This window comes from Triturus cristatus, chromosome 12 (assembly GCF_964204655.1).
Source record: "Triturus cristatus chromosome 12, aTriCri1.1, whole genome shotgun sequence".
Lineage (NCBI taxonomy): Eukaryota > Metazoa > Chordata > Amphibia > Caudata > Salamandridae > Triturus > Triturus cristatus.
This window is the reverse complement of record NC_140595.1, coordinates 272,979,698-273,006,160: the sequence shown is the minus strand read 5'-3', so window position 1 is coordinate 273,006,160 and position 26,463 is coordinate 272,979,698. Positions and strand designations below refer to the sequence as shown.

The 26,463-nt window shown below is 42.7% G+C and overlaps 1 protein-coding gene across 2 annotated transcripts in view; it reads right to left on the bottom strand.

Annotated features, from left to right (window-relative positions):
- The window catches only part of LOC146775837 (NACHT, LRR and PYD domains-containing protein 12-like), a 984,872-nt gene that overhangs the window by 216,020 nt on the left and 742,389 nt on the right, over positions 1 to 26,463 (bottom strand). For both annotated transcript variants that reach the window (XM_085639880.1, XM_085639881.1), the window contains exon 7: positions 15,387 to 15,473. In XM_085639880.1, the coding sequence (XP_085496006.1) occupies positions 15,387 to 15,473 (87 nt within the window). The remainder of the gene's footprint in view (positions 1 to 15,386; positions 15,474 to 26,463) is intronic.

Here is a 26,463-nt window from a genome sequence, read left to right as displayed (position 1 = left end):
TGTGTAGTAGATCCGGGTCTCCTGGATGTTGACGTGATTGGCGGAAAAGTTTGCCGGTTTCCTGTCTTATCTTCCAAATATGGGGCAGGCATAGTTGATGATTTACTATGATCAAGTCGAGTTACCTTTTTGTGGCTGTTCTCACTGTGGTCTTTAGTCATATTATTGGCAAAGGTCTCCCATGTCGGTCTTGGATTGACATCTAATTGAACTAAGACCTCTAAACTTGAGACTGTATCCTCTAATAATAAGTTATTGGAGCCAGAATTCCACTTCATGCGCTTCAGGTTTTCTGAGAGTGTTTCTCCCGTCAACGTGCGAAATGCCTCAAGTTTGCACAGGGATGTGTTCACCATGATGACCTGAGGATTGTGATCGCTTGCCACACAATGACATATATTTTAGTCACAGACCTGGTTGTAAAGGGGCATTGAAACAAGGGTGTAATCTATGATTGAAACAGTATTACCACAGACCCTTGACCATGCTGGTAGAATGTTGGATGGTTTTCGGCCATTTAGTGCCAGCAGGCCAAATAGTTCACTGGCCTTTATGAGTTCTTCTCCTGAGCGGTCCCTCCGTATGTTTGGTGGTACTGCTTGCTCAGGGAGGGAACCCACTGCGTCCATATGTTCCTCCAAGGGACAATGAAAAAGCTTGAGGTTGAGGTTGAGGTTGAAGTCTCCGGAAACTAGCCAATGCGCCTTGTTATGGGTAAATTTAACTGGGATAAGTGAGCTGCTAATCTCTTGGATGATGTTGCTTTTTGCTTTAGATTGATGTACAGGTTGACGACGATGATTGAATCTTTAGAATTATTAGTCCAACTTTCCAGTTTTAATACCAGCATATTTGGGTTGTTGAAGAATACTTCCACTGTTTCAATTGTAGAAATTGCCAGGCCCCCTTTTGCCCTCCCATAGGCGCTCTTTCTTTCTGCTTGTTTCGTGTATTCTTTTTAGCCAATAAGAGGGATACTGGTCTGCGCCCCCTGGAACATTAAGATATCAAAGGATCTCAGAAATCCTATGAATTCTGGATCTGAAAGTTTTGTCAGTAGACCGTTGATGTTCCAAGAACAGACTACCAGGCAGCTTTGAGCCTTTCCTGGTAATCTTCCCTCGCCTCAATCTTGACTGCTCCTAATTTGAGACAGAGCCTGCGGCAATCAGCCCCAAGAGGTTTGTTGCTCATTGGTTGTTTCCAGTCTTCACGGCAGGCCAGAGGATGTTTCATTAGTTACTTTGATAATCATTTTTGTGAAATCTGAGTCCGATTTGTGATGGCCCGCAAAGGGGGACCTTCCGCCAGCTCCTCTTAGAACAGACCCATTGGGAATCAGTTTCTCACTTATTGGTGGCCCCACAAATAGCACGAGGGGATATCTATCCCCGTAATAGGAAGTTACTTTGATGCCTCAGGCTTTTAGATGCTTTTTCTTTTCCACAATCAGGGCCGGAAGCACCGAGAATGAAAATGTGACTAGAGTGGGGTCTGAGAGCTGACGTCTTCTTGCCGGTAGGAACTTGTTTGAAAAAATGTCGTCAGACTTTACATGGGCCAGGTCCGGCAAGGCTTTAAGAAATTTTAGGTTGTTTGAGCAGTTTAAGATGTCTTGCAAGCCCCTCGATTTGAACTCTGGGATCCACAGCAGCATCTGACCAGAGTTGTTTAAACCAAAAAGTTAGTCGGTCCGACACTACCTCTTGAAGTCAGTTCATTGCCATCAGTTGCCGCCTGCAACTGAGGTTCCAAGAAAGGCTGTTCACTTGAGGGCTGTGTCTGGTTTTCTTCATCCGTGCGTTCTTGTACTGGCAGTTTCACGGTGCTCTGTATTTTGTCCTCACTACTGACCTGGTGGACTCCGAGTGTTCCCTCTGGTTGGGAATTGCTAACGGCAAAGGCCCACTGGGTATGGTACAAGATGCCCTTAAGTTTTTGGGGGATACTACCTTGTTGTGAACAACGTTGAAAGATGGACCCACGCTGGTACTAAGTGTCTTTGGGTCTGTTTGGGCTATCCCTAGACAATCCCGGTCTTCCTGTTGAGTAATATGGGAGGGATAAATACTCTCTAAATTACCAGAGCGGATTTTATTCCTTCTTTTTGTCACTCGTTTCTTTTCCCTTTTAGAGTGTCAGGATAAATCAGGAGCATTCGTTTTTGTGCTCCCATCTGCAGGTGGTCCATAGTGGACCCTGGACGGCGTTTCGAGATTGTCCTCCACTATATCCACGGAGTGTTCCTCTACTGGCCTTTCGATGGGAACCACTTGGCTCCATGCAGTTATGTTCTTTGGACTAGATATTTTCTCTATCAAGTTGTACCAGGCCGAAACTCGGGCCAGTGTTGTTTTTGACTTTACCTAGTATTGCTTGCATGATAGCCGGGAGTTGCACTAGTTTCTCGACTACCTCCTTGCAGGAGAAAATTTTAAAATCATTCAAATGGTTAGATTGGGCCCTTGTGACTAGTGCGTTTAATTTTTTGAGTTTCTCGTCCATTCCAGACACAAATATTGCCATTGTGTTCAGTAAGTCCACCTGATAGTCCATTTTGTTTCAATGGTGAGTTAGGGCCAGAACTGTTGCTTGCATAGAGTTCAGTATAGCAGACCACAGTTTCAGAGGATTTTCTCCGGGTGTCATTAATCAAGCCCTTTTGATTAACTCTTCTTCTATGATTTCTTCCTGGGTGATTGTATTGGGTTCCTCCTCAGGGACTAGCAGGGGGGATCCTCATCGTTGTTTAGTTTAAATTCAGGAAATACGAAAAATTGAGGCGCCCACACATCTACGCCTGCTGGAGCTGTGTCTATATACACCACTTCTTCTGGGGCATACACAGGTGACCTACTTGATGGATGCAAGTTTGATAGAGGTACTGAATTGGGATGTGAACAGGTGTGAAAATGGCAAATAGCGTCTGTCACTTCTGGTTAACGTTTATCGTTCTTATTTAGTTGTTGGATTGAATCGTGTTTACTTTGTGGGCGGAAGTAATCTGATATATTTGACAGGGTATGCTGATCCAACAATTCTTTATCTTCTTTGTCACTATCTGTGTCAACAATCAGGCCTGGCCTCAGGCCTGCAGAACGGTCTCGAGTGGTTAGAACCTTGTGGCTACCTTCTAGGCAAAGCTCCTGGCTCAAGTCTAGGTCTAGGTCCGAGTCATAGGTGGCACATTCCTCTGAACATGGGGGGTCGTCGATATTGACATTGACAGCAGACAATTGATTTTAGTTAAAGGAGTGTGTAAAGGAGCGTGTTGTAAATTTAATATTTGGGAACTGAGGGAATTTTAATATTTGGGAATTGAGGGAACTGCCAATGTGTATTGTATAAATGGGCACAAACCGAATGAATTTGAACTTGACTGACTTGCAGGTGGCCGCCTAAGTGAGCGGAACTGCTTCGTTCGGGTTTGCAGTCTAGTCGTCAGTCGCTAGACTACATAAGGGGGACGCTGGTGTGGCCGCGCAGTGGACGCGTGCAGCGGGCGTGCCGCTGGCGCGCCGAAGGCGCGCCTAAGCCAAGCCCGTCTGCGCCCTTCCACGCTCAGACCGCGCGTAGTGCCAGTTATGCTGCCCGTGTCGTATTTGCTATTCCAGTGAGGAACTTAAACAGATAGGTAGGTCAGTAAGTGACAGGGTTATTACTCCCTGCTTGGAAGGTGTATTGGATATTAAAACTGACCCTAGAAGGAAGAATGTTATATTGGGAGGGCTGCTTAATGTTAGGTCCTTGCCCAAACATCATGTAGAGATCCAATTGCTACTTGATTTTCATTGTTTGGATGCTCTCTTTATGACTGAAACCTGGACCCACTCTGGACTGAAGGTTGATTTAGGCCTGGCCTGTCCTCCAGGTTATAAAATTATACATAAACCGAGAGCCTCAGGATGAGGAGGTGGGGTAGGGATTATATTTAGGGAAAATCTGGACCTCACTCAAATCGAGATCGATGAAACTGAGGGCTTTGAACTTTTTGGTTTTTCTTTTAAAGATTCTAGGGGATGCCTACTGTCGGGCATTATTTGTTACAGACCCCCAGGTATGATAAAAGCATCTCATTTGCAGGGATTGATTGACACTATCTGTAATGTGGCTCTCACCCATTCTAATCTACTTCTTATGGGTGACTTCAATCTATGGTGCATGGAAACCTAGATTCTGGGTACAGTAATCTTATTCAGGCTTGTGAGAACCTGCAATTGCACCAGTGGATTACTGAACCCACCCATAAAGGAGGGAATATATTGGATCTTGTCTTTTCTAAGGAAAAGGCTGTGGAGATAGTGGAGATCCTCCCAGTTGGCTGGTCCGACCACCACCTTGTCAAGTTTCAGATACTTGACCCTAGAGTAGGTCGGCCTGCCACCAAAGTAACTAGAATGTTTAGAAGTAGAGATTGGAAAGGTTTTTTTAAAAAGAAGACTGATTTTTCTTTAATCTTCTCTGTGGATCAGGCATTTGATATAGATAGAACAGTGGAAGATATCTATCTGGATTTTTGCGATCAGATCCAAAGTAGGCTTGACTTGATTGCTCTTATTAAAGATTGTAAAAAGAATGGTAGGCCGTCGGCTTAATGGTATAATGATCACTTGAAAAAGTTAAAACTGACTTGCCGAAAGGCTGAGCGGAATTGGAGGAAGTCTTATCTGGATGAGGACAGAGCCTCTTGGAAGGCCACTATGGCAGAATACAAGAAGGAAATTAATGTGGCAAAATCTAATTTTGCCAACACTATTTTACACTCCAAGAATGCCTCTAGAGCAATCTTTAAAATAGTGAAAGATATGACCGCCCCGGGGTGTACTCAATCTAAAATTATACCAACTCAAGCTCTGTGTGATAGCCAAGCAACCTTCTTTATGGAGAAAATTAGTAACATCATTGATGGACTGAACAGGAATAATTTCTCCCAGAAAGAAGGAATCACACTTGAATGTAATAAGACACGAGACCTAGGGTGGGATACTAGGGTAGAGGTAGGTCAATTGTCCTCCCTGAGTGTTTTTGAGCTTCCCTCGGAGGAAGTATTTAACAAAATTGCCATGAGTGTATCTTCAGGGTCTCCTTTAGATCCTCTTCCTCATAAGATTTGGAAGGAGCTGGGCTCTGAGCTCTTTCCTATTCTGCGCCAGATCTGCAACCACTTCTTAACTTCTGGTCTGGTGCCAGCTTGTTGGAAACGGGCTATGGTTACACCGCTCTTAAAAAAACCACTCTGGATCTGGCATGTACGGGGAATTATAGACCCATCTCTCTCCTACCATACCCGATCAAAATCATTGAATGGCTGGCAAGTAACTCTTTGTCTCAGTTCCTGGAATCTAACTCTAGACTGGATGATGTTCAGTTTGGCTTTCGACCGGGCCATGGAACTGAGACTGCTCTAGTGACCGTGTTAGATGATCTCCGACTACGGGCAGACAGGGGGCAATCGGGCATTTTAGTCTTACTCGACCTGTCTGCCGTATTCGACACGTGGATCACTGTATCTTACTGACAAGGTTGGAAGAGGCTGGGGTGTCAGGGGTAGTTCTGGAGGGGTTTCGATCTTATCTATCTGACAGAAGTCAGGCAGTTTTTCTTCCTCCGTACCAGTCTAATTTTTTTAATATTCACCATGGCGTTCCTCAGGGATCGGCTATAAGCCCTATTCTTTTCAATATCTACATGAGACCCTTGATAGGAGTTATGAAAGCGCATGGTGTGAGAGTTGTGAACTATGCCGACGACACCCAGCTCTTCTTTTCCTTGGAGGGAGACCAGTCGATCTCTTTAGCATCCTTTCATGACTGCATGCAGGATACTGCCCAATGGTTAAGAAATAACTCACTCCAATTTAACTCAGATAAGACGGAAGTCTTATACTGTGGTGTGGGGAAGGTCCCCCCTCCTTTTCCGTACAACTTTTGGCCTCCCCCAACTACATCTGTTCAAACTCCAGTTGGAACAGTACGCAATTTGGGAGTGATGCTGGATGCGCATCTGACCATGGAAATGCAGGTAAATAAGGTGGTGGGAAATTGTTTTTCCCTGATTAAAGCACTAAGGAAAATTCTTCCGTTACTGCCAAAGACGACCAGGGCGCTAGTCGCTGGTAGTATTATCCTTAGTAGGCTTGATTATTGTAATGCTCTTTTATTGGAGGCCCCGAAATTTTTGATTGAGCGCCTCCAAAGAGTCCAAACTGTGGCAGCTAAGTTGGCATTGATGAAACCTCGCGCTCGTCTGGGTGATTAGCACTGGCAGAACTTCATTGGCTACCCATACTGCAGCGGGTTCAGTTTAAGTCCCTGTGTTTGGCCTTTAAGGCCCTTCATGGCCTGGGACCTAGACCTCTTCAAGAGCTTTTCAGATGGTACATACCATCAAGGTGCCTTCGATCAGCCACTGCCTGTCTGGTGAAAGTCCTGAGAACTCAAAGAGTTAGATCAGGAGGAAGAGCGTTTAGCTCGGCTGCTGCCAAACTCTGGAATAGCATTCCTTTGGAATATAGACAGATGACTGATCTGCTACAGTTTAGGAAAAAGATCAAAACATGGTTGTTTCCTAGAGTGTAAGGTACTCGGGAGCCGCTCTGCTAGTCCATATTGTCTCTCCCCCCACCGCTTGTTGAGGATTTACGTACTAGCGCCAAGATACCCGTTGGGTGATAGCTGCGCTCTACAAGTTCCGCATACAATACAATACAATACAATACCTGCACAAACAGATTTGTGGTTTCCTTTTTGTGGAAAGGTTTCCCAGTGCGGAGTCTCTATCCTGCTTCCTGTTAATTGGCGCTTGTGCCTTCCACCGCACCTTACCGAATCTCATCCTTGCTGAAATTAATAGATTTTTGCTAGTTTTGGGCTAGCGGCCTCAAAGCAGATCTTGGCTGTTGTCTTGCTATATTAACTCCACAATTCCACAATTCCACTATTCCAAAAAGAGACGCTCCAAATATATCCTCGGGCGCCTTTTCTAGCAAGTGACGGCCTCTTTTTGTGATTGCTCCGGAAGTCACACAGCTCCTTACTGGGCTATTTCCAGGCTGTTACAGTTGCAAGATGGCTCCTTAGACCATGAGCCTGTTAGCCTGTATACCCCCCAAGTGATCATCGAGGCCTGGGACTGTGTGGATATAGCAGGAGCAGGAAACACGTGTAAGGAAGAGTTGAGTAAGAGTTGAGGAGGAGCTTCAGGGGCTGGAGAAGGGCTTTGTACCACCCAAGCGGGAGCTCACCAGACACCCCTGCAGGCCACACCCAAACCTAGCTGGGCCGCTTCCGCAGGGTCCTGGGCTCACACTCTGCAACAGCTGCTAAAAGCTGCTTTTCTTGGGGTATGGATACTGTCTTGCTATATTAACTTCACAATTCCGCAATTCCACAATTTGACTATTCCAAAAAGAGACGCTCCAAACATATCCTCCGGTGCCTTTTCTAGTAAATATCGGCCTCTTTTCATGATTGTTCTGGAAGTCATACAGCTCCTTACCGGGCTATTACCAGGCTGTTACAGTTGCAAGATGGCTCCTTAGACTGTGAGCCTGTCAGCCTGTATACCTTCCAAGTGATCGCCCGAGGCCTGGGACTGTGGAGATGTAGCAGGAGCAGGGGCAGAAAACACATGTAAGGAAGAGTTGAGGGAGAGTGGAGGAGGAGCTTCAGGGGCTGGAGATGGGCTATGTGCCAACCAAACTGGAGCTCACCAGACACCCCCGCAGGCCACACCCAAACCTAGCTGGACCCCTTTCGCAGGGTCCTGGGCTCACACTCTTGCAACAGCTGCTAAAAGCTGCTTTTCTTGGGGTATGGATACTGTCTTGCTATATTAACTTCACAATTCCACTATTCCAAAAAGAGACGCTCCAAATATATCCTCGGGCGCCTTTTCTAGTAAGTGACGGCCTCTTTTTGTGATTGCTCCGGAAGTCATACAGCTCCTTGCTGAGCTATTTCCAGGCTGTTACAGTTGCAAGATGGCTCCTTAGACTGTGAGCCTGTTAGCCTGTATACCCCCCAAGTGATCGTCGAGGCCTGGGACTGTGTGGATATAGCAGGGGCAGATAAAACGTGTAAGGAAGAGTTGAGGGAGAGTTGAGGAGGAGCTTTAGGGGCTGGAGATGAGCTATGTACAAACCAAACTGGAGCTCACCAGACTCCCCCGCAGGCCACACCCAAACCTAGCTGGGCCGCTTCCGCAGGGTCCTGGGCTCACACTCTGCAGCAGCTGCTTAAAGCTGCTATGCTTGGGGTGTGGATACTTTCCCCACCGATTCACTCTTGACCTCACTTGGTCCACTTTGTCCGCTTGGTCACACATAGTCACACTTAGTACCACCACAGTCCTGGCAAAAATTGCCTAACAATTGCAGCTGCTGCTGCTGCTGGGAGGCCTTTTAAAGCTGAATTATCCTGTGCCAGCCAGCGAATCAGAAGTGTGGTGGAGGGAAGGTAAGATCCATCGGGGGCCAAAACCGCCCCTTGTTCTACCCCACCTCTACACCTGCCTCCAGATGACTGGCACACCTAGCACAGCAGTCCAACTAACATAGCAATCCACTGCCTAAGTGAAGACAGCTCACCTCTGTTTTACCTCCGTTGCTCCTTGCAGGTCTGCTGAGGTAAGACCTATGCATATGAGGGACGTGTAACCGTGTGAAGAGCATTTCCTCCCGGGCCCTCTGGTACTCAGACAATGTGTGGGCGGCTCAGGGTCGGCTCCCGGCCTCAGTGACAGCCCTCCAGAGCTCCGCAACTCTGGGGCACGCCGCTCACTTCACCTCACTGCTCGCCTCTGCCCCCTCTCCATCACCATCACCGCTGCTCACCTCCGCCACACCGCCGCGGCTCTTTCTCGCAACCGCAAAGAGGGTTTAGAGCTCTCTCTTTGACGTCCAGACACGATCAATCGATCGCAGAGGCCTCAGTTTATATCACAAAATTGGGAGGTATTTACTAAAACTGTTAGTAAATGCCTGTCAGTATAGTGATATGAACGTATGTACTAAAGTGAAACACCGAATGTTAAAAGCACACGGTAGGTGCCCCTTCCTTTTCAAATCTCACCCGCCGCCACTAATCTGGGTCACAGACTGTCATCAGGATTAGTTCTGGCACAGTCTCCGGCAAAGTCTTCTGGGTCATCTGCTCTGAAGCCCTGGCCCACACCTTGAGGCCAAGTTAACATCAGAGCGGGGTTGGGAGTAGGTTAATTGTTACAGGGAGGGATCTGCTGGCCGAAGTACGACTGGTGGCCACTGCAGCTCTGTGGGGCCCAAAGGCATTCAAGTGGGATCAGGTAGAGTCTTAAAAATTCCCTGCATGTCCTCTTTGAAGGCTTCTATCTGTTGCGGCATTCCAGTTGGCCTGGTAAATTCTAGGCATACTGCGAGCAACTTCAGAATGGATGCTGGAATACATATGCCTTTTAAGTGCTGAGTGCGATGGTTCTCACCTGACTTTGAGTGGTGAAAGGGGGGTCAAATGGCCTTCTTGCGTCTTGGACTAAGGTTTGGACAAGAACAGCCCAGCGATCTGGAGCTGGAGCGGCCTTAAGACTTGGAGCGGGGATGGGACTGCGGCTTCATACATGGCCTCTACTGCTCTACAATATACAGCTTTCCTTCCTGTTCTCTAATCACCTTCAAATGCTTCAGGGCACACTTATTACAAAACCTTGAATTGTGGCTGGAGCCCAAGCTTCAGAAAGATTCTGTTGGGGGTCAATATTCGACATCTGCTGCCAGGAGTCGCAGCATGGCATCATATGGCCTGGTACTCCCCGAGTCCCCTATTTACCCTTTGTACACGCAGCCCTTGTACAGATGGGGTTTCCTTCCCTCCTTCAAGGCAATTAATAAGACCACACCAACTTTACGTTTTGGATTAGGGGGAGTAACCCCCCGGCCGTATTTATTACAAAATTAAAAAATAATATTTATTCACATTACGTACAATTACGCAGAAAGCCCGGATACAATGTTAGACAGATGATGTAACGTGGCTAACCTTAAATGCTAATACACACGACACTCCTACCGTAAATCTAACAATGCATATATTAATTTTCTGCGTGTCCCCTCTAGAGCCTACGGCAAGGTCAATGACTGGCAGCCTATAGATCCCAGCAAACTACCATTTACTCTGCCGGAGTATGCTTGCGCTTGCGCAGGGGGTACAGCTTATCGGACGGATATTCTCCCCCGGACCCCCCCTACGCCCTGTGCCTTAAACTCCATAAACGGGGGATGCAAAATTCTGCATACTTGCGCCTTGAGGCGCTCTGGCCACAGGCGCTCTGGAAAAGTGTCTCCGCCGGCCCCCGGCCCCCGCAGCCCGACAGCCTACCTACCGGCTGTCACTGCCCCTGGAGTTACATGGTTCTGACCGCTAAGGACCGAAGACTATGCTTACCAATCATGACCTTACCGCCTGACCGGAGACACACCCAACTAAATACGACATTATTGCCCGAAACAAAAATTCATGTACTGAGATTTTAATAAATGTTACAAATTTCAGCTACCTAGACTCTGCATTAAAAAATCCTGTACTGACATAATTACAAATATCGACTCTTTTATTACGAATTCACCAAATCATCAGATTTACATTCAATCTTCTCTCCTGAGATACCTGCAATGAAAATTAAAAGAACAAAGCCAATACATTACCGAGAAACATTTAAAAATGCCTGCCTTAGGGGATGGTGGGTGGGGAAAACAAATTACGGGCTGCTGGTGGCCCGGGTGCTGTGCCTGCGGGGAGCAAAGAACAAGAGATTGTTCTGCTCCCCGCACCCCCCTTTTAAGGGGCGGCACCGGCCAGGTCGGACTAAACCGGTCATACCCACAAAGTTGGGCGCCCTAGTGAACCTGAAGCACTAAAGTGCTTCCGGTTCACGCCCCTCCGTACACAGCCTATGGGAGCCTCACAGGAGGTGGGAGTGCTCCCACCTCCTCCTAGCCCCTGGGGACCGGTGCGACCGCCATAATGGTAGCGCCCGCTATTCTAGCGCTCGGCCTTGCTCAATCTGGTCATTTTGGAGGTGGAAACATTTTTCTTCCCTGACAAACTGTCTTTTGTTTCTGGAACCATTAAGAAACAGAAAAGTTGGGAGACATCCTCTGGATCTGTGTCAAAAGGGGGAGAAAGGAAGAAAAAACTTCAGCACACAGGAGTGATGCCTATATGTGCCTCTGCTCTGTCACTTCCAAGGAGGAACAAGGCCATCGTGGAGTGAGACAGCACCACCTGGAGCTGTGCGGATGATATTTGTTTTAAGATCTCTGCTTCTATTCTGGTGCCTGGCAATATTTTAGCCTGCAGCAAAGTTTTCACCGCCATCACACCTGCATGTTGAAATGCAAACTGAACCTTTTTTACAATTAGAATACCAAATTTAACACTGTATCCCTGATTATGGGTGACCTATTGTACCTCACCAATTATTACCAATAGTTGCATTGGCGCTTTCTCTATGACGACGGAGAAGTGTCATCCGCTGCGAGACGTGCAGACTGTTAAAAATAAAATGGCAATAAAATAATTTCATTGCCATTTTATTTTTGACCAAGGCGCTGCAGCCTGCCTTCGACCCAGAAAGGCGTGTCTCCTGCTGCCGATTGCCAGCAGGAGGACTGGAGTCGTCGTGACCACGCACTTCAAAGTGCACATGTCACTTTGGCCGGAGGTCTTGCATCTGTCAAAGTGACATGCACACATTAAAGCTGTTCACACAGTTATCTTAGACAGGTGTATGGAGACCAAGCACAGGCCTCTGTGGCCTGAAGGAGTGTTAGGACAACCTGATCCATCCAATCCTGGCGCTGCTCTCATGCAGCATGAGAGCGTGCCAGGATTGATTAAGGGGGGTTCTTCATTCCACAGTCTTCGAAAGGACAGCGAAGAGGATGTGGAGCCCACAGGTAAGAACAATTTAGTTTTATTTAATTAATATAATGTTTAATGGATGTACTGTTTGTTTTATTTTGGAGGGGGGGGGTTGTTTTAGTTGGGATTTTGAGGGTGGGATTTTTTATAGTATCAGATTTTAAAGGGAGAGAAAATGTTTTTTTTGTTGTCGTTGTTTTTGGAGGTGGTGGGGCACAAGTTTGTGTTTGCTGATTTAGCCATAAATGTGGCAAACAGACTAATAGCGATAAACTGGAATAGACACTCTCCTCCACTCTAGAGCCATTGGTGGGTGAAATTGGGAAAATAGACAGAAGCTGAGGCTGGTACACTGCAGGTACAGAGCAGGTGGGAAAGCCTGGCTATGTCTATTAATGAAAGGGGTGTGTCACAATTAAAGATGATTGAAAGAGGTGATACAGGGACCCCATGAATTGCTGAGACACCAACAGTTCCTGGTGATAAGACTGCCTGGAGTGAATGAACATTTACTGTAGAGGAATATAAAGTTGTATAACGTGGACATTACTTTGGTGCACTGCTGACCACCCTTGGGGCTCTACTGTTGCAGGACCATCCCCTTTTTGAAGTACACCCAGTTAGAGTTTCCTATCGCCTAGAGTTATGATTAATGCCATGTACAGAAGAAGGGAAGGGGCAAGGGAACAGTTTATCATAGCACACCCTGTGGGCTACACACATTAGAAGGAGAGGAGTTTGGAGGACGACAGATGACTCACAGGAAAAAAGGAACTTACTTTGTTCATTTCTGATACCTCAAGTTTTCTGCTTTATAATCGTCCTGATTCAAATCCTTATTTTCTGTGATATGTTAGGGTTAAGAAACCCCTCTAATATAATAGCCAATTGTGTGTGGACTGATTTGGTGGTTCGCAAAGGGGTTGGCAACTTTTACTACATCTCACAAAATAATAAAAAGTTTCTCTTAAAGAACAACATTTAGCCTAGCACCGGTGTAACCGTTCCCCTAACACATGTCCTTAAAAAGTTATTTTTTACAGTTGTTCCAATAAAAAAAACATTTTCCTTTAGTCCCCAGATTGTTAAGAACTCATTATAGCAGTTTAATTTACTTTGTAACCCACATCTACAGCGTGCAAAGGACAATTGCTGCCAATATGATGTCAGTGGATACACAGTGTGATCCGTAGTCAAGTGAAATGACAAACATTAGAGCTATGCTCCAATCCAGAATCAGCTCAAATCAAATTATTTTGATTGGAATTACTTGCCGTAGACCCACCATAGGTGCTTACATTGTCACTCTGTTGTCTACTGCAATTTAATACAGAAAAGCCACGCTGGCGCTCCATAGCTAGGAGTCTACTAGTTTTGTGCAGAGCACCCTCCGGAAAGGCAGGTACCGGGGAAGGAGTCTGTAAGTACTAAAGAAACGCATAGGACGAGGGTAGTGAACCCAATGCAGACCTTCTCTTTGAGCTTCCGAAGGGACCATCAAATATACTTGGCAAACTGATACTGCGAATCTATTTCTAGCATGGATGCCAATGATTGTCTTCTTCCTGCTAAAGGCATCATCTGGTTTTTAATTACATTTACTATCAGGTGTGTTTTTCAGGAATAGTCTATGAGTGTACTGGGTTTACAGAACTATGCCCACATATGACTATAACGTCTGGATAATAAAACTTCACATTACTGCACACCTGCCAGCAGAAGAAGAGTGCTTGAGAACTATTAAGTTGCTTTGTATTTTAGTTATCTATCCAGGAACTTAACAAAATGATACTCCTGCCAGACACTTGAAGAAAGCACTTTAGATTAGGAAGATTTCATGAATACTCACATAGATTTAGAAAAAGTAACTATAATCAGCACCCTTTTTCATGTCCGAAACTGCTAGTACTTTGAGCTTTCTGGGTGCAACTATGTACACGTTCAGACATTGAGAAATGAATTCTGTGAGAATGTCTATTTACTGATTTAGGCATATGAAATGCATGTGGAGAGATGCCATTTAGGGCTTATTTGAAGTCGAGCACTGCATCCCAGTGGCGTAGCAAATTCAGGTAGTACCTGGTGCGGAAAATTTCTTGTCACTTCCGGCTTTACATACAAATATAAAGAGCAGCATGCATCATAATGTTTACGTTACTTACCAAACTCAATATCATAGAGAAGAGGATGATCACAATGAATCAATGAACTCAAAAATGTAACAAAAATAAATTCAGCACGGAACTTATAAGCTTCGGTAATAATGCACAACTAACTCAACAGAATGTCGTGGGTTGACTGACCAGCACGGCAGAGGATAGGATTGGTTGCGTGTCGAGTGATGATGAGTAATAGGTTGTTTACGACTCGCTCGAGTACAAACTGCAGAGACAGACTTCGGGGGAAAGAAACACCCCCTCCCCTTCCTTAGCCATATGATCTCCACTACACAGCGTCGAGTTCAGCCGCGTTTCGTTATGTTTGTTGACTGAACTAAAAAGTTTCAATACGTATTATGTTGACTTGTTGAGGTTAATTAATTGTCAAACAAAGTTATTAAACTCGTTTTAAATAATATTATTATTTTTTTGTGTTGTGACCCCACATTTTTTATTTTATTTTGAAAAAACATCTTTTTGCCATTTTGTCACCCCCTCAGTAATGACACCCGTGGCGGCTTGCACCCACTCCACCCCTGTCCCACGCCACTGCTGCATCCTGGGGAACTACTGTAATGTTGTGATAACATTGATTCATTTAATAGCAGGAAAAAGCTGGAGGTGAAAGATCATAAAACAAACAGTTAGGTTTAGGACTTATGGAACACAAGACTAAACAGAGCATGTTCGATGTGTACCCCACATTTCACAACATTTTTAAGCATTTCCCTTCCAATGTTTTGATAGTTGCCTTTTCTATAAGGTAATGCTGCAGCCCCCCATTACACAGAACCAGTGACAAATGTGGCAATGTGTGGTAATCTGATTTCGTATCTGACATTTCTACCTTTTCTGCATCGCTCTAAATGATAATATACTGAGAGGTGCATTTCAGGAAAAACACTGTGGAAACTGTCATAAGGCATTTAGTTCTGCTGTCACTGCCATAATCTTGCTACAAGTGAAAACACGCATTCCTCAAGTGAAAACGTGCATTCCTCGTAGGAATCAGCGCACAGCACACCTGCGGCCTTTTAGATGAACTTCACTTCACCAAAGGGACAACTGGTCTGATGAAAACCTGTGCCTGTGCATGCGAATGGCGAAACGCGAATCCCCCATTTATTTTATGCACATATGCATTACACACAAAATATGCTATCTTTATGCAATTTGAAACCATTCAGAGCAGTCTCTCCGTCCCTCCGCCTCACTGCAGAAACTGAAGCACCGAATAGCATGGCTGAACTCTTTACCAGTCACACGCTTTTTAAGAAAATGTGTCCGTGGCTTCTCTGGAATGGAAACAAGTATGAGAAGGAAAGCATACCTCAGGGTTTGGATTCTACAATGGGGGGTTTTCAGAGCGCTGCATATGGCTTCAATCCCAGCATCCGTTAGGTCATTCTCATTTAGCCTGAGAAACAAAAACAGTTTATTACAACTACATCAAGCAGCACATGCAATTACAACTCGTTATGCATTATTTATCTCCAAAAGATAACAGAGTTTTATTTCCTTTGATAATAAAACAATAGCTTTTATTCATCGAGGTGGCTCAGTGGGTTCATGCAGGAGCAACGAGATGTATGTATGTGTGCATGGCAAGTACAGGTTGTGATGATCAACTGTCTGAGCTAGGCTGGTAAAGAACGATATTTTAAGCAGTCAAAGAGCACAGTCCACCACAGGGGGAGAAAAAGAGCAACTGACATATAAGTGGAATGGAGGTGAAATTTTGGACATATACAAACATTCTACATCCTAAATATTCCAGAGCTCCAGAGTACCAAGAACATATTGAAGAAACCAGGCTGCATTTTAAAAAAGTGTAATTTATTTTAAGGTGATCACAGTCATGGTGTCTGCTGACATTACCAGCCCAACAACACTGTGATGACTACCAATCAGACTGAGTCGTTATTGTGACCTACTTATTTAAGTGAAATAACCTATTTGTACATAGGTCAGATCTGTTAATAATTCAGTGATGGCATAAACCTGGGGCCTCATTTACAAGGCCATTGCACCGCCAGTATGTCCCTTTTTTTGGCGCACCTGCGGTGCACAGTGTGCCTGCCCATATGTACGAGGTCACGTAAATTCACACTGTGCAACTTTTCATGTCCTTGTAAATATTGACCCCATGCAATACTGTGAAAGGGGCGTACCATGGGTGTTGCTGTGGGTGTTCTAATGCAACATCCATCGAACATGACAAAATCCCAGATTTACAAAGTTTTGTAAAGCTGGGAATGTGTCAGAATCCTATTCCTCCTCACAGGAGACGTAGGAGTGGTGCAACGAGGAGAAACACTTGTATTTCTGCTGTTTTTTTCCTTTTTCCATGTGTGATACATTCTGCAGCACGCATAGAAAGAGGAAAATTCCATCAATGATTGTTTTTGTGCAGGAAGGTGTCTCTTTCTGCCCAAAAACAATCCTTCCCGCAGCACAGGCACCTTTGCAACATGACGCAAGGGTGCCTGTGCTGGCACGTGGCAGCAAAATGTGCACCAGCTTAGGGGAAAGCACACAGATGCATCGTATTGTTGTTAATACAACGCAACTCTGTGGTTTAAAATGACACAGCTCAGCGCAGCAAAAAACCATGCGGAGCCGCACCGCGACATTTCTTTGTAAATGATGCCCCCGGTATGGAAAGTGTGACCACGTTTTAATACCACATTTTTAGTACATCTGGCCAAAATGTGTTGTATCCAAATAGAACGAAAGCGCATCTTTGCTATCTATACATCTAAAATCAGCTGTGATATGATTAATGATTTATTGATAGCATGCATTTTTTCTTTTATTTCAAGTTTAATAGCACCTAGAAGGTGCTGAGTGGGTTCATGGACCTCAGTTGATGCAATATTTTGTGATATGTGTTAGTAATTACTGATATAAATGTTTAAGTCATCAAAAAGTCATGAGTTGTTAACTGATGTCAGAGAGGATGTTGACTTCAAAGCACGTCGGTATGTGTATGTAAAAACTTCACAATCACCTTATCTAAAAATGTATTTTCTAAATTTTAATTTAAAAACTGTCCAGCTTACTAGTATTCTTCTCTGATAAGTTTAGACGTACAGAAGAGCATATGTGTGATAGTGATTGGTTCTAGTATGCCATGATAAATATGCGATCACTGTAGGCCTATGTCTTAAAAATTTGGAATAAAAGCTTCTGAAGATTGTGGCTCATAGCGGTAACATTTAAGAATGCACTTTCATTTTCCCACAATGTTTTTGCCCGAACTCTTGATGCAATTCTTTTTTGTGCTAAGGGCGTATGCTTATTGAGAAATTGTGTTCAGACTGGAGCATTCTCACATCGTAGACAGCACACACATTTGCATACTCTCAGCCCAGATACTGGTCTATAAACTGCTTTATCTCCAGACCATGTTGAGTAGGAACGCCATGACTTGGTGTTTGAACAAAATATTGTTTTAAAAATATCTGGCTACAGAAATATCGGAAATTAAATATCGGGACACACAAATATCATGATCCACAAATATAGTTGATAAGAATATCATTTTTTGAGCGAAATAATATAATTGTAAATAATATCAATATTTTTAATATCGTTTTCACTAATAGAGTGGTTAAAAATGTTCTTTTTTAATGATTTTAATCTCTTTTAGTTGATATATAAACTTTCTGTGGTACTATTCTTTAGATAAATGTTATTAATTGTTTTTAAAATATAGCTTGTCATTTTAAGTGATTTATATTTTTTTATAGTAATAGATAGTGCTGTATCGGGTTGTTGAGTTTGTAGGGGGATAGGGTGGGAAGTTAATTAGTTAAGACATAGTTGAGAATTATATAAAACAAATATTTAAATATGATTGATATTTATTATGTAATTTATATGATACTGATTTAATTTCATTAAATGTCATTTGCAGGCTGTTATCTTTGTAGGGGTACAGGGTGGAAAGTTAAGTAACATAACAATGTATTTTTATTAATGTGAATTTAATTATTTAATTGATTTGCAATTATGTAGAATATGGAATACTGATTTATTTTACTCATAGTTGCTGGATGCTAAGTTTGTAGGGGTATGGGTTGGGAAGTTAATTAAGTAATAATTAATTAACTATTATTTTGTATTTGTAAATTAATTTTTTTAAATATGTAACTTGTGGAATACTAATTTAATTTAATTGTATTTTACTTGCAGGATTCTAGGTTTGTAGGGGGCTAGAGTGGGAAATAATAAGTAAGTAATAATTAACAATTAATTATTTATTTAATTCATTTTGAATATGTAAGTTGTGGAATACTTATTTATTTAGTTATATTTTAGGTGCAGGCTGCTAGGCTTGTAGGGGTAGAGGATCGGAAATTCTTTAATAATTGAACAACAATTATTATTTATTTTTTATTGCATAGTAATTATGTAAATGTTTAATTCTTTGAGGTTTTTTAAATAAATATTTTATGGCAAATTATTTTTTTATTAACAGTTTAACATTTTTCTACATTCATGGGGTTACTCATATGTAATGTGTTTGAAGTGAAATATTCTACCTACTCTTGAAGTGGGAATAGTACATTTTACCCCTCCAAAGTTTAACACTTTCCCTACTGTTGCGCTCTTTGAAGTGGAAATAGTGAATTCCACCTCTCCAAAATTCAACTCTTTCCCTACTGTTGCAGAGATTGGAATGAGAATTGTAAATTTCACTCCTCCAATATCCACTGCTTTTCTACTGTTGCACAGACTAGAGTGGAAATAGTAAATTTCACCCCTCTGAAGTCCAGTCCTTTCCATACTATTGCACAGATTGGAATGGGAATAGTAAATGTTACCTCTCTGAAATCCAACACTTTCCCTACTGTTGCATTGCTGGGAGTGGGAATAGTAAATGTAACCTTTCCAAAGTACAACACTTTCCTGACTGTTGTGTAGACTCTAGTGAGAATAGTAAGTTTCACCCCTCCGAAGCCCAATGCTTTCCCTACTGTTGCTTAGACTGGAGTGGTATTATTACATTTCACCTATCCGAAGTCCAACGCTTTCCCTACTGTTGCACTGAGTGGAGTAGGAATAGTAAATCTAAGTGCTTTCAACAGTTGTCCAACACTTTCCCATTTGTTGCATAAACTATGACGGGCTGGTATATTAAATATTTTTAGACTTCAATAGTGGTCATAAAATTAGATACATTGATTTTACAGCATTCATTGTTTCAATATTTAATAGTTCATATTATTTATTCTTTTACATTTAAATGTATTTTAATGTTTATTAATTATTATATATTATCTACTGGCAGTCGCCAGTAGATAGTTATAGTTAGAACCATGTTTCCATAGGAAAAGCATTTTTTGATTTGCTAATAACTTTGGCGTCCTTTGACGAATCATTACATAATTTTCCACAAAGTTTCTCTTTTTTGATCAGCTCCTATCTTGAAAGTTTGGGGTGATTCGTCAAGGGGGGGCTGAGGAAAAAGGGGGGAGTCCCAAAATGTGTTTTCTCAATGCAATTTCCATTGGAAACTTTAGACAAAGCTACTGGTCAAACTGCTGAACGGAATTACGCCAAATTTGGCAGGGAGAAAGGTCTTGGTCCAGAAAGCACGCTTTTGTTGAACTGGGGTAAATCCGTTCAGTAGTTTTAGAGAAATATCAACATTTACAGATATCGATATTTGAGAATTCTGACATCTGATTGGCTGAGGCGTTACGAGCACGAGCGTGCGGCTGATTGGCTGCAAACTGTTGAAACTATGAAGTGTTGGCAGCCATTTTGTGACTAGGTTGAAAGGTGTAGGGCGGAATAAAAGAGAATAATTGTATAAGAGGGTATAGTAGGAACCCTGTGGTCTTAGTTTAAACAGTCTGTACGGTGCAAAGGCAGGGAGTTTGAATGTTGTGTAGGCCGTGGAAATTACGTCCGCAGAACAACGGTGCGCGGTATTGTGGCAAGGTTGCGTAGGCTCTGGAAATCCCGTCGGGAAAACAGTATACTGTATAGCAGACAGCAGTGTGTAGGGTGCACACACAGGTAGTGTGAATGTGCAGTATTGCGGCAATGTTCAGTAGGCTGTGTAACGGTGTACACACAGGTAGTGTGAATGTGCAGTGCGGAAAAAAGAGAATAATTGTATAATAGGGTATAGTAGGAAGAGTGTGGTCTTAGTTTAAGCAGTCTGTACGGTGAATATAATGCGCAGTAACGTTTACTTATAATGCAGTGTTCACTTTTATCACAGACAGTGTCACTTTCTTAGACAAAATGTAATATTATTTGCAACCATTGAAAGTAGAAGTGTTGTCAGCCATTTCCTCCCTGTGCGCGGAGTAGCAGGGACATCTGACTGGCTGACGTGTTCCAAGCAGGAGCTTCCCAAGCTTAATGTTCATTGGCTGCGAACCACTGAAAGTAGAAGTGTTGGCAGCCTATTCCTCCCCCTCTGCGGAGCATCAGGGAAATCTGATTGGGTGACGTATTCTAAGCAGGACCTTCCCAAACTTAATGTTCATTGGCTGTAAACCAATGAAAGTAGAAGTGTTGTCAGCCATTCCCTCCCCCTCCGCGGAGTATCAGGGACATCTGATTGGGTAACGTGTTCCAAGCAGGAGTTTCCAAAGCTTAAAGTTCATTGGCTGCGAAACATTGAAAGTAGAAGTGTTGGCAGCCATTTCCTCCCCCTCCGCGGAGCATCAGGGACATCTGATTGGGTGCCGTGTTCTAAGCAGTACCTCCCCAAGCTTATTGTTCATTGGCTGTGAAGCATTAAAAGTAGAAGTGTTGGCAGCCATTACCTCCCCCTCTGTGGAACACCATGGACATTTTATTGGCTAAAGTGTTACAAGTACAAGATTGCTCCTTGTTGGCTGGGAACGGTTCACTGTTGTCAGCCATTTTGTGATGCAGTTCAAAGGGATACGAGGAAAAAAGTAGGGGAGGGTAGGAACACTATTAACTCTGTACAGTGCTTGCAAGGTGGTTTATAGGGACTGTAAAGGGAAAAATAGCTTTTTATATATTTTAAGGGCTATTTATATAATTTGCGTGGTCCTTACAAATCAAGGCGGGAAAATAACAGAGTGTGTTGCGGACTTCGCTTTATTAAGTCTGCGGGTGGGATACTTCCCAGAAGCACTATTTAATTAGAATGTTGTGTTTATTTTTCTGACAGGGAGGTGTGGTTGCGCTGCAAAAATTTCAGTCTAGGTTTGAAACTGTTTTTATTAAGCAATCACTAATATACTTTCTTAGGAAAGTGAAGCTGTATATATCAGAGGCGTGACAAATAAAAATGCAATTAATAAAATATCCCTTAAGCGTGGCCACACCCTACCTTTTTTTGTCGGCTATAGTTTGTAAAAGTGTTGCCCCATATCAATGTTAATATACAAGGGCATCAGTTACTTTTAGATAAAGTAGAAAGGAAGTGCTGCAAGAAACACTCTCGCACTACAGCATCTGCGGTCACAACAACAATCACCAGTAAAAAACTGTTAAACACAAATGACGTGATATTACATAGAAATGTACGCTTCATAAAAACATTACATGAAGCACTATGTATACAATTTTGTTTTGCAACTACATTTTGATGAAACATTAGCCGTGTAACAAACTGTGAGGTACTAAATTATCTACAGAAATAACTATAGTATGTATTGTAAATTTGTCGCACAGATAGATGTCCAAACCCTTTGAAGTACTATAAACACACAACATATAAATATACAGGGTGAGTTTAAAGTATTCCACAGGAGAAAAAGAATAAGGGTCCCTACAAAAAATACAAAAGTTTTACAATTTGTATCCTGTAGAACGCAGAAAAGTTTTGTCGTAGTGCTTAGAGGTCGCCGACTACTACGCTGATAGATCAGGTACTCCTTTAAGAATATATAGGATAATAGTATAATATAGAAACAGAATAGCCCTGCACACTACTATGTGTTAGTTACATGTATAAGTCATCATTAAGCCACGTTCATAATAAAATCAATTTGCAAACAGTAATTGTTTTCCCAGGAGAAAGAGTCAGAGAGGTCTTGAGTTGTTAAGATGAATTCTTTATTCATTTTCTTTTAGAACTGTTTCTCTATTTGGGACCCAGGGGGTTATGTCCCAAGCCCGATGCACCTTACTGTATTAGGTATAACTATTAGGGACGTTAGGACTGGTACAGGTGTCAATGCTTTGATCCCTATCCTTGTGTGCTATATAATAATATAATATACACTACTATTCCAATATATTCTATAAGGAGAAGGAGAATAACGAAATATTTTCCAGCTGTGAATATGTTCAAAGCTTCTTTTCTCCGGGACTTCGAAATCTTTCGTCCTCGCGCCGACTGGTCATGAAGTCTTCTGAGATCAAAATGACTGTGAATATTAGAATATACATACTCACACTATATTATCCCGGGGGGGAAAGAAAGGTAGAACGAGAAGCTGCCGAAGTTACATATAAATCTTGAGTTTTGGCACCCACGGGTCACCAACACGTCTGTGGTCAAGTATAGTGTCACTATTATAATATAGAAAATCACACTATATGAGTTCAAAGGAGCCAGTAAAGGAACAGTGTATCCTCTATTCTGTCTGTTTCTGAATACAAGCTGTTGACGTTACATATAAATGGCAAAAACAACCAATAACACTTTTTTGTAAATACAAATCTTTAAATATTCACAAATAGCTACGTATTATAAGTATCTACTATGCCATAATGAAACAACTTACAACTCCGTAATATCTTTTGTTGTCGCAAAAAAAGAATCCGATGCTAGAAAACGGAACCTGCATCACAGAATGGACATGTGTAAAGATCCTACCCTTTAGGAAACTTCTTAAGACCCATTTGTTTCCATAGTAGTGATTAGCTGTGTCTCTCCTTTTTTGGTCTTTTGCGCCGGGATGCCCCCGGGTAAGCTGAGCGCATTATAAATTTCATATTATTATTATTATTATTATTAAATAACTTTTTGGTTATTCAGTAGTCTATGGAAGGAAAATGAGGCTCCGCCCATTTAGATGCAACGTTTTACAGTTGACACGTGCTCACGTTTTCACTGTTTAACTTGTGCATGTCTTGGGGAAAGTTACAAAATGTGAAGCTGTAAAGGTTTCGATTTCGATCCTCACACGTATATGTATAACGCTGGAGAGATTAAAAACTGTTACCCGCAAACCGTGTCGTTTCCTTTCTCGTGACTATAAACATCTATTAATTGCCGTAATTCTAAATAGAAGACATAAAAAAAATATCGTTCAGAATAGAAGAAAAATTAAATATGTGCTAATATTTGTCATTCCTATGGTTTTATATTAAAAAAATGCCAGGATTTATAAAGCGTACAGCTACCTCCAGAGAGGTGTCCCGGCCCTCGGGGACGTCGGAAAGATTAAGCAAGGTATTGCCCACAGTGACATAGTGGTGGGCTAACGTGCTGCCGGTGCCAGAATTCGAACTGTGAACGCTGTTGTTTGAAGTCAGGTATCATAGCTGCTGCGTCACAGTTTTTCTACACTTTTTAATTAGTGCTAATTAAGTTTTAAACATTGTTAAATTATAACTTATATCAGACTACTGTTACAGTTAGTTTTTGACTACAAAAAGTATGCACGTCTTTTGAAAATTTAATTAAGAGCAATATAGGTTTCAGGGACATTGTAGTTAGAAATTAGCATTTAAAAAACCTTTGAAATTCATTGAAAAAAACCATAGGTTTTACAGACGTTATACTTAGCTGGACATTTCACTCGTACAAAACCAGAGAAATTCCACCGTTATAGTTACTTCAGCTAACTATAACTCGCGCACCCGCAATGCACTGATCATGACGTCACATATTACATCATTCATGACATGGTCAGTGACATCACTGATGGCATCACTGATGCCATCTCAAATGACATCACTGATGACATCATCCACTTGAAAAACTGATGCATCTCCTCACACTCTAAAAAACCCGTTAATACACGCACTGTAACATACAGATAACCATTTTCAAAATCGTTAACACACCAATACCAGTTACTACATACACACTCACTGATTGCTAGGTCTATACACACATCTACTCATTCATCTAATTAAAATGTAAGTGTAGAAACCTCCAATGACGTCAGCGTGGCTCGCGCGCTGACGTCATTGATGACGCGGGGGGCAGGGGGAGGCAGGGGAAGGTCTTCCCCTGCCTTCCCAGTAAAAAAAAAAAAGATCGACCACTCACGGGGGGAGCGCCAGCGCTTCCCCCGTGGGTGGGTGCCATGACGAGATGGTCTCGTCATGGGCACAGCGCGACTGTGCTCCATGACGAGACCATCTCGTCATGGGCACAGAAGGGGTTAACATGAGAAAACACGTTTTGGGACCACCATTTTTTTCTAGGCCCCTGCTTGACAAATCATCCCAAAACTTTTAAGACAGGAGCTGATCTGAGAAAACAATTAGCTTTGAAAATTTGGCAGAGATTTGTCAAACGATGCCATGTTATGACTAAGTACAGAGGCCGGTCGCCAGTAGGTAGTTATAGTTAGGACCACGTTTCCATAGGAAATCCGCAACATTCTATTTTGAATAACTTTGGCGCCGGTCGACGAATCCTCGTGAATTTTTCAAAATAGGTGGGGCGCTACGCTCCGCTCCTACCCTGAAAGTCTCGGGGGGATTCGTCAAGCGGGGGCTGAGATAAAAGGGGGGTCCCAAAACGCGTTTTTCCCATGCATTTTTCCATAGGACCTTTAGACACAGCTACAGCCCGAACGGCTGAACAGAATTACTAGAAATTTGGCAGAGAGGTAGTCCTCAGGTCAAGGAAGTGCCTTTTGTAGGTTTGGTGTAAATCTGTTCAGTAGATTCTGAGAAAATAGCCTTTAAATCAATATATATCTGAGCCAGCTTACGGTGCGCTTACGGTACGCTTACCGTACGCGTACGTTGGCGTGCGCGAGCGAGATTCTGATTGGCTCTTAGATCTTAGTAAACATTCGAATCGGCCGAAACCAGGAAGCGGCGGCCGCCATTTTCTCTCTCGCACTGAGAGTGATGATTAAAATACAAAGCACAAAAACATGTAAAGGGGCTGTTTGGACAGCTCCAAAACACCTAGCCATGTTGAGGGAGTCCCCAAAGATCCCCCAAGGACAAAAACTGAATTTTTAATTTTTCGCTAATTTCGCCGATTACGCTTACCGTACGCGTACGGTAAAAAAATATATAAAAAAAAAATTATCCACACTCTCCCCACCCCGTGTGCAAATGGTGCCCGACGGGCACCATTTGCGCATGGCTTATATCTTTATCGAAAAATTAAAATATTACCTTTGAAAACGAAGTGCATCATATGTCCTCCATGTGCGCACGGTGCGCGAAGCGCATCGTGCGTACATGGCCCATCTAGCGTAACGTGGGCACGCGGTGCGCGTAGCGCACCGCGTGCCCACCGTGCGTGCACGGCACTAACTGCGTAAAGTGGGCGCGCGGTACGCGAAGCGCACCGCGTGCTCACTGTGCGCGCACGGAACGAACTGCGTTAAGTGGGCGCGCACGCCACGAATGGCGTAAAGTAACTTAGCATTTAAAAAAACGTACAAATTCACTGAAAAAACCATAGGTTTCACACACGTTATAGTTAGGAATTAGCATTTAAAAAACCTTGCAAATTCACTGAAAAAACCATAGGTTTCACACATGTTATAGTTAGCGGAAATTTTACTGATAAAAAAACAATGAAATTCCCCCGTTATAGTTAGTGCAGGCAACTATAACTCACGCGACCGCAATCTTCTGCTGATGACATATGTGTCTTTATGAAAAAAAAATATTTGTAATATATGTATAGCTAAAAATGTATGGAAGAAGACATGGGCAAATAAGTGTCTAAATACAGTATTAGCATCAGCAGAGGATTGCGGTCGCGTGAGTTATAGTTGCCTGCACTAACTATAACGGGGGAATTTCATTGGTTTTTAATCAGTAAAATTTCCGCTAACTATAACATGTGTGAAACCTATGGTTTTTTCAGTGAATATATATATATATATATATTCTGTTGTAATTGTAGGCACATTTTGCACTTTGAACAGTACTGTTTTGCTTTTATTGAGGTACATTTTTTTCCCCCATTATATCATATTATAAGTACATAGGTACAGGTTGTTATTATTTGAAATACCCGATTTAGATTATTTACATAGTAAGTTGAATATATTCGTACTCAGAAGGTTTTGAACTTCAGAAATGAAGGGGTATTTGTACCTGAAAGTCACCAATTGCACTAGAATATGACGGTTTTTTATCAATGCATTTTGTTACCTTATGTATACTAGCTGGTATTTGAACCGGTTTTTACTTCATCCTATGCTGTTTTTTGCACTTCATTTGCCAGTTTGCACATATGCGCTTCTTTG